The sequence below is a fragment of the Muntiacus reevesi genome, chromosome 20 (assembly GCF_963930625.1).
Source record: "Muntiacus reevesi chromosome 20, mMunRee1.1, whole genome shotgun sequence".
Taxonomy (NCBI): Eukaryota; Metazoa; Chordata; class Mammalia; order Artiodactyla; family Cervidae; genus Muntiacus; species Muntiacus reevesi.
The window spans coordinates 28534681-28546275 of NC_089268.1; the positions used below are offsets into that span (position 1 = coordinate 28534681).

General features: G+C 54.2%; 2 protein-coding genes across 4 annotated transcripts; one reads left to right on the forward strand and one right to left on the reverse strand.

Moving 5' to 3' along the window:
• Positions 1-214: 214 nt before the first annotated feature.
• On the forward strand, positions 215-9196 carry VWA7 (von Willebrand factor A domain containing 7). 3 transcript variants are annotated; one of them, XM_065913141.1, is made up of 17 exons: positions 215-420; positions 709-974; positions 1298-1579; positions 2077-2173; positions 2776-2886; positions 3350-3545; positions 3661-3830; positions 5293-5405; positions 5672-5788; positions 6119-6304; positions 6794-6926; positions 7045-7197; positions 7303-7395; positions 7715-8016; positions 8094-8233; positions 8421-8595; positions 8698-9196. In XM_065913141.1, the coding sequence occupies exons 2-17, from the start codon at positions 741-743 to the stop codon at positions 8869-8871; spliced, it is 2676 nt and encodes an 891-aa protein (XP_065769213.1). In that variant the 5' UTR covers positions 215-420; positions 709-740; the 3' UTR covers positions 8872-9196. The 3 variants fall into 3 exon arrangements, with proteins under 3 accessions (XP_065769213.1, XP_065769216.1, XP_065769214.1); XM_065913144.1 differs by lacking the exon at positions 8698-9196 and having other exon boundaries at positions 8099-8233; positions 8421-8552; XM_065913142.1 differs by lacking the exon at positions 215-420 and having other exon boundaries at positions 676-974.
• A 542-nt stretch (positions 9197-9738) lies between these two features.
• Positions 9739-11529, reverse strand: SAPCD1 (suppressor APC domain containing 1). The gene is made up of 5 exons (XM_065913145.1): positions 11148-11529; positions 10763-10903; positions 10169-10264; positions 9981-10070; positions 9739-9891 (listed from the first exon to the last, which is right to left on the reverse strand). The coding sequence occupies exons 1-5, from the start codon at positions 11259-11261 to the stop codon at positions 9796-9798; spliced, it is 537 nt and encodes a 178-aa protein (XP_065769217.1). The 5' UTR covers positions 11262-11529; the 3' UTR covers positions 9739-9795.
• Positions 11530-11595: the final 66 nt, after the last annotated feature.

The window sequence follows — 11595 nt, forward strand, 5'->3', positions numbered from 1 at the left end:
TGGGGCTGGGGAGGGGGTGCTGAGGGGCTGCGTTCCTGGATCCTCAGAGGTGCCAGTGTGAACAACGGGAGGGCAGCAGGCTGGGCATGAGGCACTGGGTCCCGGTGGGTAGAGGTGTGTCTGTCTGGGCCTGGCCCTGGCCCTGAGCCAGGCCTGAGTCACGGCGCTCGCTCCCTCTTCCTCCCGCCTCTTCATTCACCTCCGCACTGCAGCTAAGGGAGGCCCGCCCTGGTGCTGGCTGCTGCTTGTGGCCCTGGGCAGGGGTGAGAAGAGGGGCTAGGGGTTGCCTGTCCTGCCCCCACCCTGCCGGGGCCTCCCTCCCCTTCCACTGAGTCAGGCCTTAGGTTAATTATAACTCTGACCTAAGTGCCCCGTGACGCCCGGCCCCGCGGTCCTGCCCAACGGAGACCCAGCAACCAGGTAGGGGAGAGTCCTAGAGAGGGGACTTCCAGTGCCTGGGTGGGGTGGGGGTGGGGGTGGGGGCGTCCGCCTCGGGGAGGGGAGGGGCGTCCTGGGGGAGGAGCCTCAGACCCCGCCCCAGCAGGTGTAAGTTCCTATTGGTCTGATAGGCCCTCAGGTTTGCCGAATGATTGAAGGGGGAGGGCGGGGAAGCCAGCCGGAGGAGATAAAGGGCCAAAGCAGGTGCCCATGGAGACAAACAAAGCCAATCCTGCACTAAGTCTGTGCTGCTTCCTTTCCTCTCTCGAGTGCCTTCTGTCCCTCAGGTCCATGTCTTAGCTATGCTCCCTGCGGACGTGCCCCTATCCCACCTGGGCCCCTCAGTGCTGCTGCTGCTGCAGCTGCTGCTGCCTCCCGCATCTGCCTTCTTCCCCAACATCTGGAGCCTCCTGGCTGCCCCCGGCTCCATCACCCACCAGGACCTGACCGAGGAGGCGGCGCTCAACGTCACGCTGCAGCTCTTCCTAGAGCAGCCGCCCCCAGGTCGGCCCCCACTTCGCCTTGAGGACTTCTTGGTGAGCGTCCCTGGGTCCAGTCACATCCCGGCCGGATTCCCCCATTCTGGGGACCTCTGCTACTTGAGAGTCCTGATTGCCAAGAGAAGGGACCCCCACACACATTCCCTCCTGTCCTCCAGGCAGCAACAGTGCCCAGGAGTCCTAGTCTTAACAAGCAGGAGTCCCCCTCCATACAGACGTCCAGGACTGCCCCTCCCTTGTAGGGCCCAGCACCCTCAGCTCCTTTCACATCCAGCCTTGAGCACTAGAGCCGGGTGAGCATGGGCAATGATTCCAACCTTGGGGCTTCCCTGGAACCCCTGCCCCTCCCACTCTCCCAGGGCCGCACCCTCCTTGCCGACGACCTCTTTGCCGCCTACTTTGGACCTGGGTCTCCTTCCCGACGGTTCCGAGCAGCCTTAGGAGAGGTGTCTCGTGCCAATGCCGCCCAAGACTTCCTGCCAACTTCCAAGAATGACCCTGACCTGCACTTTGATGCCGAGCGGCTGGGCCAGGGCCGCACACGCCTGGTGGAGGCTCTACGGGAGACTGTGGCAGCTGCCAGAGCCCTTGACTACACCCTGGCTCGCCAGCGCCTGGGGGCTGCGCTTCACGCCCTGCAGGTGAGAACAGAGTCGGGGGTCGTGGTCAGAGGGGTCTTCGCTTCCAGACTTCTGGACTCCCGCAGGGTGTTTTCTTAGTCATGCCTCCCCCTACTCTAGAAGGGGCTGGGGCCCTGCTTGCCAAGGCCCTGGGGCTATTCCCTAGTCCCCACCAGTCCCAACTGGCAGCTTTCTGTGGGAACAGCCAGGATGCCTTTGTGGCTGGAGCGAAGTGAGTGAGAGGAGGGTGCTGAGGTCCAGAGGTGGGCCGTGCAGGCCACTGAAAGGCCTTGGCTTGGGCTCTGAGTGAGATGGGAAGAAACAGTGGGAGGCTCCCACTTCACCAGAGCTGTATTCCTGGCAAGGGAGAGAGCATTAGAGGGGATGTGAGGTGTCTGGAGGAGCAGCCGGGTGGGAGGAGGCGTTCAGGCTGGAGAAATGGAAGGAGGGGCAGTTGCAGCTGGAGACCGCAAGAGCAGTCAGCTAGTGCTCCTTCCCCGTCTTTCTCCTGGGACCAGGATTTCTACAGTCACAGCAACTGGGTGGAACTTGGGAGGCAGCAGCCACACCCTCACCTCCTCTGGCCGAGGCAGGAGCTCCAGAGCCTGGCACAAGGTACGGCTGTGCGCCTGCTGGTAAGCGGGAAGCCCACAGTGCTACCTCCTCTCAGTCCATCCAGCCACTGGGTCACATCCTGAGGTCAACTAGGAGGTGACATGGCTTCAAATCTGAGACAACCTGTGAGGTCCCTCAGTTCAGTTCAATCAAAGGTCAGTCAATTAGCTGGCTTCCCCAAGAGCACACAGGGGAAGACGGAGACAGAACCAGCTCTGCAGACCGCAAGGAGTTCTCTTTCATGAGGTTTCCTCCCTGCACTAGATCGCAGGGGACTCTCCTCTCAGTCCCCCCTTCCAACTGAACTATGACCTGGAAGCTGCCTCCTGTTTATTACAAGTACACTTCCTGTCCACAGCTCACAGAGGGTACACTTCCCGTAGGATTGGTCCCCATGATTTTCTAGCACACTCTCAGTCTCAAATATCGAGTCTCATGGCCAGCCATGAACTCCAGGGTTTAGTTCAGAAATCCTAGAAAGGTACCCATGAAGGGTACCTGTGGGCTTTCACCTTGTTCCAAGTGGGAGGAAAAGTTGAAGAAGTTTGGGCGGACTGGGATAAATGTCAGGGGTAGCAGAATCATGGGTCCTCTCTTCCCAGTGGGCGATCCTACCTGCTCCGACTGTGAGGAGTTGAGCTGCCCTAGGAACTTGCTGGGCTTCACACTCCTCACCTCTGGCTACTTTGGAACTCATCCCCCCAAACCTCCAGGTACCAGATGGGAAGACCCCCGGGAGTAAGGGGAGAAGTCCCTTCCTCTCCCCTGACCCTCTGCCTAAGGACCTCAGTCCTGTAGGCTCTTGTCCTAAAATCTGGTGGTATCATTTCTCAGAAGGAAAGGATGCTGGGAAGGGGGTGGGTGGCTGACTGAAGGCCCACTGAGGTGGCCATGGTTGTTGGAATGCAGGGAGGACAGCTTCTTACAGAGCTGATAAGACTTCAATGCCCAAGGGAGCTTCTGGGGACCTACTTGAGGGATCAGGGGATCTACCACGTGCTGTTACAACCAACCATTCCAGATTTACTTCAGATTTACCTTCTGCAAAATGCCCTAATTTTCTGCTGATCCTTTCCTGAGGAGTGAGAGGGTCAGGCCAAGTCAGAAAGGGCTTCATTTTATTAGAAGGCAGTGGGTTTTTCACCTTCACCCTTCAGATCCATTTCCCTAACCCAGGGAAATGTAGCCACGGGGGCCACTTTGACCAGAGCAGCTCCCAGCCGCCACGGGGAGGCATCAACAAGGATAGCACATCCCCAGGCTTCTCCCCCCACCACATGCTGCATCTCCAGGCTGCAAAACTGGCCCTTCTGGCCTCCATCCAGGCCTTCAACCTCCTACGAAGCCGCCTGGGAGACAGCGGTTTCTCCAGGTGAGTGGCCTCCTGGAGCTGTGCTCCTTAATAGGTAGGTTGCTCTGGAGCTGAGAAACCAGGGGCTGGGGACAAGTTTGCAGACCGTGCACCATATCTCTGGCCTGCTTCTCAGGCTGCTGGACATCACCCCAGCCTCCAGCCTGAGCTTCGTCCTGGATACCACAGGCAGTATGGGCGAAGAGATCAATGCTGCCAAGATCCAGGCCCGTCATATTGTGGAGCAGCGACGGGGCACCCCCATGGAGCCCACCCACTATGTCCTGGTGCCGTTCCATGATCCAGGTAACTGTGGTCTGGCCAGGAGAGTGGAAGCAAGTCCGGGGTAAGAGGTAATGTCACTGGTAGGGAAGCAGGCCTCATGGCTTCACTTCCATAATAGAATGGAGGCACTTCCTACGATCCTTTTCCTTTATTGGTACCTCTATGGATATAGGGAACTATCAGCCACTTCTTCTACTGTTTCCAATATGACAGCACTTGCCCTAGGAGTTTAATCATGATGGGTGCTTAGGCAGGCAGCCTCTGAGTTGTTAGGCGTCCATCCTAATAAGTCATTTTCAATTCTCTCCATTTCCTGTGACAGAGGTTGGGATGAAGATGGGGAAGTTGGTGTGTCCAGGCCTCTGTGAAATATCTGAGACAGCTACTTATATCATATTCCTTCCCCCACTGACTTAGAAGTCAGATTATCTGACCTGGGTTTACCAGTCTTACTGTGTGTCCTTAGCCTGTTTGTTTAACCTCTCTTTCCTCAACTTCATCATCCATAAAATGGGTATTTATCCTGACTATCTCCCAGGGTTGAAATGATCATCAAATAAAATTTGGACTGAAACTTCCCTAAGGAGTGGGTTTGAGTCTGATCCACCTATATAACTCTCATGGTGACTGACATTCAACAGGAGCTTATCACATATTTGATAAGGGTATGAATAAATGAATAATTAAGAATTTAGCACTTATTATGTGTCAAAACACTGTTCTGAAATTTACAAAATCAACTCAATCATCTCAATGGGCTTCTCTGAGGTAAGCACTATTATTTCTCTGGCTTTTCTGTGAGGAAACTGAGGACCCAGGTTTTTTTTTTTTGTAGTTGATAAGTATAGTTGACTTACAGTGTTTCAGATATACAGCAAATTGATTCAGTTATATATATCATTTTTAGGTTCCTTCCCATTATAAGTTATTATAAGATATTGAATCTAGTTCCCTGTACTATACAGTAGGTCCTTGTTGGTTATCTATTTTATATATAGTTGTGTATATCTGTTAATCCCAAACTCCTAATTTATCCCTCCCTTTCCCTTTGGTAGTCATAAATATGTTTTTTATGTCCTTGAATCTATTTCTGTTTTGTAAATAACTGCATTTGTATCATTTTTTTAGGTTCCACATACAAGTGGAATATCATAATGATATTTGACTTATTTCACTTAGTATGATAATCTCTAGGTCCATCCATATTGCTTCACCAGTTGTTTTTATACTTAAACATATACCCAAAAAAAGGCTCACTCAAGACCACAGGAAGTACTGCCATTTTGTGAGGGAATGAGGTCCTCTTTCCCACCAGAGGTAGCTAAGCCCTGCCTTGTCCTATCCTGTCAGTATAAATATAAAGAATATTGTTATCTCAATACAAGTCCACCCAAGGAACACTGCAGGGTCTCTTTACTGGGGAGATGGCCCTGGGCAGGAAAGAGAGGAGCCTTCTCCTCAGTCTCTCAATCTCATTCCCTAGGGTTTGGCCCTGTCTTTACAACAAGTGACCCTGACCACTTCTGGCAACAGCTCAATGAGATGCATGCCTTGGGAGGTGGAGATGAGCCAGAGATGTGCCTCTCAGCCCTGGAGGTCTGCTCTCCCCACCCTTTCCCTCCCCCTACCCCCTCTCCAGGTCCCACTATCAAGGGATCTAGAGCTTCCCTGGGACCCCACTCTCCATTCCATCTTCAGAACCTAGTCTCACTCGTTTCATTCCAGATTTCAGGGCCACACTGCCTTCTACTCTGCCCTCCCTTGCTCTGCCCATTCCCCTACTGCCACCATTTTTAAAACATTTATTTATTTTTCATTGAAGGCTGCCATTCTTTACCACCAGTTTTTTCTCTTCCTGCCAGCTGGCTCTGCTGCACACACCTCCATTCTCAGACATTTTTGTCTTCACTGATGCCTCCCCTAAGGACGCCTTTCTCACCAACCAGGTGGAATCTCTGACACAGGAACGGCGTTGCAGAGTGAGCATAACTGGTGGGAGACTAAATGTTAGGTACCCAGGGATGTGGGAAACCCCAGGACAACTCTCATTACAAGGGTGACACTCACACTAGGGTGATTAAACCAGCCTTGGCTTGGAGGGGAGAGAAGTGGATCATGAGTGTAACATTTCCAAATCCCTTTAACAATACTAGAGTGGGAGGCCCTACTCTTAATGCTGTAGCAGCCAAAGGGCAGACAGAATTTATCACCAATGGTCAGCTCTGTAGATAGCTTAAGCACAGGAGATCCTTGGTTACAATGGTACATAGCAAGTAGAAACCTCAAGTACTGGCCTCTCTTCCGGACAGGTCACGTTCCTGGTAACTGAGGACCCATCTAGGGCTCAGGGCCGGGCCCGGCGTGAGGTCTTGTCCCCTCTGCGTTTTGAGCCATACGAGGCGGTGGCCCTGGCCTCAGGAGGAGAAGTGATTTTCACCGAAGACCAGTACATTGAGGATGTGGCGGCCATTATTGGGGACAGTATAGCTGACCTGGTGAGTACGTGTGGAGGCTCAGCTAAGAACTGAGGGGATGGGCGACACTGCATTTCTCTTTCTCGTAAGGAATGGTTTCCTTTGCTGAGTTGCCATTCCAGGCAGAAGGGTGGGAAGGAAGTTTCTCTCCCTCTGAGATCCACAGCTTCCCCCTTCTATCCTGCTCCTTCCATATTAGTACTACCTGTCCCCTCGCCTCACCCCCAATCCTGACCTCCAGTATTTTGTCTTCACGGGTCCTCTGGGAAGTCCTGCCATCTCTTATGGGGGGCGGGGCAGGGCAGGAAGCAGTTACTTCATCCTTAATCCCTTGCCTCCAGCTTTGTTATTGACTATAACTCCACCCTCTGTTCCTTCCTCTCTCACTGGGATCCCTTCTCCAAGTGTTCCTTCATTTCTTTCTGTCTCTACCTTTCTCTCTCCTGCGCTTGTTCCCACCTCATCCCATGTCTTATCTTCTCCCCCATTTTTCGGTCCTAACCCCTCAAGGTGACCCTTCCCCTGGAGTCCCGTGTTGTGGTAGCTGAGAGGCCACTTGTGTTCAGAGTGGATGGACTACTCCGGAAGGTCACGGTCTGGATCCACGGGGAGGTCAGCAGTTTCTGGATCAGAAACCCTGCAGGTACTTCCCTGTGTGTGTCTCAAGGCAGTGGGAAGAATAGAGACTGAAGAAGGAGGGGTAATGTACAAAGCAAAAGGAATTCTCCTGTGCCAATCTCTCACCCCCCACACCCACCCAGGGGTCTCCCAGGGCCAGGAGGAAGGTGAGGGGCCTCTAGGTCACACTCGCCGCTTTGGGAGGTTCTGGATGATGAGCATGAATGACCCTCCACAGTCAGGAACCTGGGAGATCCAAATCACAGCCAAGGGTACCCCCCGGGTGAGAGTGCAAGGTAAGGAGGATGATATATTCCTGGGAAAGGGACGGGGAGACCAGAGAGCAGTTATCAGTCACCTTCATCGCCGGAGGGTCTCTGACCGCCTTCGCCCTTCCTCAGCCCAGACCTCCCTGGACTTTCTCTTTCACTTTGGGATCCCCATGGAGGATGGACCCCACCCTGGCCTCTACCCCCTGACTCAACCAGTTGCAGGTACATCTAGCCCCACCCCTAACTTGTGTGTATATATGTAACTTTTTATTGAGTTACAACATTTATAAGGTGCACTAAACTCAAGTGTACAGGCTGGGTGGATTTTATATATTAATAACCATCACTCAGTTCAAGCTATGGAACATTTCCAGCATCCCAGAACTTGCTGCTGGCCCTGCCCATCAGTACCCCCTAGAGGTAACCCCTTTTCCCCATCCACATGGCCCAGAGCTAACCACTATTCAAAGCCGTTCCTGTTTTTCTCCCTGTCTCCAAGTCTCACGCAGATCTCTGTTCTCCCCTCCCCTCCCCTGTCCAGGTCTCCAGACCCAGCTGCTGGTAGAAGTGACAGGGCTGGGCTCCAGAGGAAACCCTGGAGGCCCTCTGCCGCACTTCTCCCACGTGGTCCTCCGAGGGGTCCCGCAGGGTGCCGAGCTGGGCCAGGTGCCTCTGGAGCCCAGGGGACCCCCAGAGCAAGGTCTCTTCGCTGCCTCACTACCGCCCACCCTTCTGTCTACCTTGGGACCCTTCTCTCTGGAGCTGGTTGGCCAGGATGGAGCGGGGAGGGGCCTGCACCGGGCGGCCCCCCAGCCCTGTGCTGTAGTTCCGGTCCTGCTGGAGGTGAGAGGCCGAGGAAGGTGCCGCTGGGGCTGGAGGGAATGGGTCCTGCTCCTCCCCTGACCAGCCCTCCTCCGCAGCTCAGCGGTCCCCCGGGTTTCCTGGCGCCAGGCACCACAGCCCCGCTCAGCCTCCGCATTGCCAGCTTTTCGGGCCCTCAGGATCTCTATCTTAGGACATCTGCCAAACCCAGTTTCGCCCTCACCTCCAACCTCTCCAGGTGAAGCCCCTGAAATCTCCTGCTCCCTTCTGGTCCCATCTTTCTGTGCCCGGGTATGGGATCCGGTACCTGCTCCTCTGGCCCTTTGGGATGGGAGCTCAGATTCCTCGCTTCCCTCCCCACCTCCCCTTGGCTCTCAGCTATTCAAGCCTGTGTCTGAAGCCAGATGTTGGCAACCACTCCCCAGGGTTCACTTGGAACAGAATGAGTCCGCCTGGGGGCGCCTGTGGCTGGAGGTACCAGACACAGCCGCCTCTGACTCCATGGTGATGGTGACAGTGACTGCAAAGGATGGAGAAGCCAGCACAATGCCCCCGACCCATGCCTTCCTCCGGCTCCTGGTGCAGGCCCCCGCCCCGCAGGTGAGTGCCCCCACTTTCAATTGCAGGATAGGCAGGGGAAGGGGAAGGTGGTGCAGGATTAATCTGGGGGCAACCACCCTGACAGTCTCTAATTCTCCCCAGGACCAGCTCCCTGCTCCCGCCTACTCGACTGACTTGGTCCTCAACACCTCCAGCCCTGCCTTCCATCTTTCCACCTCCGTGACTCAGGGCGGGGCTTGGGGAGGGCTGCTGGGCAAACCCTGGTGGACCACATTTGCGGGGATGTTGCTTTTGCTTAGCCTAGGCCCCTGGTGATACAGCAGCTCCTGGAGGGAAGGGTCTCCAGCGCTATGCACCATCTTGCCCACTGGTGAGAAGATAGGAGGGGCCTCTACCTCTCCAGGTGGGATAGAGGTTTTCCTTCTCATCCACTTGCCTTTCTTTCCAAGATTGGGAAAGAGAGTGATGGATTTCCCACAATGCACTTTCCCTAACCCTTGTGGGGGGCAAAAAAATAACAACAGACTCATTTTTGGAGAAAGTTGCTTTCTCTTTCTCTGCAGCATCTTTGTTCCACCAATTTATGCTCTCTCCCAAGCTCAGGTGGAGGGGAAGATATGTGGGGCAGTGTCTAAGACTGGAAGTGGGGAGGAGGGTTCCCCACCTCCTACCCAAAGTATTATTGACATTCTGGAGGTGCTCCTATTTTATTTTTGAAATTCTGGAGAGGCTTCTATTTTATTTTTGTATTTAAAATTGAAGGACAATGCCAATAAACATGTCTTCTCCCCAGAGAGATTTCAGAGAAAGATCACTTATGTACATCATATCGGAAAGAGTGGGGGGCTTCCCAGGTGGGTGGTAGTGGTAAAGAACCAATGCAGGAGATGTAAGAAGCGCAGGTTCGATCCTGGGTCAGGAAGATTCCCTGGAGGAGGGCATGGCAACCCACTCAGGTATTCTTGCCTGGAGAATCCCCATGGACAGAGGAGCCTGGTGGGCTCGCAAAGGGTTGGACATGACTGAAGCAACTGAGCATGCATGCATAGGGAAGAGTGAGAGCATGAGATGACAAAAAAGATAAAATGGAAGTTTTCAGGAGCAGAGAAGAAACTTTACACCAGTATATTTGGATTTCAGCTGACCTCCCACCCAGAGCCATTTAGTTGCTGAGTCAGAATAAGGAGGCTGGGGATTCTCTCAGTCTCGCTGGCATGACTGAGGGGACCAAAGGAGCCTTTAGACACGGGTAGGGCCCCTCCGTCCATGGGGGCAGCCTGGCTGAGCCATCACCCCTGTTGGCTGAATGCCTCCTTTCTGCTGCCTTGACATCTCCTGGAGAAGAGGAGAGACAGTCTGGACGTCTGTGTTCCTCACTCCCACGGCCGGCCGGCCGGCCAGCGTTCCTGCCCCCTACTACTCACCTGTTGCCACCACATGTCCTGTTTCCTTGGCCTTCCCTTCCAGTCCTGGGTGGTGCAGGAACTAGCTTTGTTTGGGGAATGTGGGAAGAACTGGGGGGAAATGTGATGTTTTGTTAGACCAGTGCTGACCTCAAGTCCCTTCTTCATCCCCATTTCCCAAAAGTCTAAACTAAAAACAATAACCTCACCTTCCCCTGAAGCAGATTCTGCAAGCAGATGTTCACTCTCTGAATCTGGGCTAACTGGGGGCCACCAGGCTCTGAGTGTAAATCCGTTAGAAAATTCTAAAGGAGGAATTGGAGGCAGACAACATGGTGAAAACTTGAGCTCCATCTGCCACTCTTCTCCTGTCACCACAGGCCATTCCTCTCCTCTATCCAGACCCCTCATCCCAGTTCCCTGCCAGGCAGGTGGGCAATTCCAGTACTCTCTGCTTCATCTCTGTAACAGTCCAGTTCTTCAGCTCCTCAAATGGCATAGTCCCCACTTTCTCTATTCTTTATGGATCCTCCCTGCCCATCACAGCTCATTGGAACAATCCAGGCCACTCCCCCAGCTCCATGGAGTGATCCAAATTGTGTCCCTCTGAATAGAATGCCGACCAGTCTCCTCTAGGCCCAACTATGAACACCAACCTAACACTTGGTGGCATCCTGTCATTACAATGCTGCTTCCCATTCTTGATCCCTGTCCATTAACTCTTGCCTTTCCAGGATGGTATCAGGCTGTGTTTACCCATCCCTGCAACCCCTGCCCCCCCACCCCTTGGGTCAGCCCCATACCTCACCAAGGGCCCCCACGTGCAGCTGCTGTTGCTGAGCCTCCCTCAGACGGCCCTCATACCAGGCCTGGCTATGCTCCAGCAGCTCCAGCCCCTGCCAAAGGGCGTCCTGCTCCCGCTCCAGTGCCTGCATCCTCTGCAGCTGAAAAGGCAAGGAGCAAAGGCTGACTCACTCTAGAGCAGGGCGATAGGCCATGCTTGGCTTCACTGTGTGGTTGGGTTCACTGTCTGGTCACTGACCAGGAGCCCAGACTGGCCACTGAGGACCTGCAGGGTGAGCCAAAGCAGGGGGCAGGAGCTGTGAGTCCTCAAAATTTACAGGGACTGTAGGAGACTGATCTAGGGAAGTGGGCTTCCCCAGGATTTCTTATGGGACTGATACTCACCCAGAGGAAGAAGCTCCGGGCCCCTGGGTCTTGGCGACTTGTCTCCAGTGGCAGCAACAGAACTGTGTAGGGGGCTTGCACCAGGGGCCACCCACCAGGACCCCGGCTCCCCATGGCTCTGAGGTGGGAAGGGTGGAGCCACGCCCACTGGTGCAGGGCTGGGCCCTCCCTTTCCCCCAGCCTTGTTCTGGTCCTGCCTAGTCTTTCAGCCTCTCAGAGCCCTTCCAGCTGGGTCTGTCTGAGGCCGGGGTGTTCCTACTTTGAGGGAAAAGAACATCTTGGACTTCTGTCTTCCCTCTCATCTGTTTTTGTAGGGCCTGTTGCAGTGGCTGGTTCTCAGAAAGTCCCCCGGGTAGAGCCCAAGGCCTCCTTCCAGCAGTGATACTGTATTTACAGTGAGGCAAGGCAGTTTCCTCTATAGACTGCTGCTTCCTGTTTCATCTCTTTC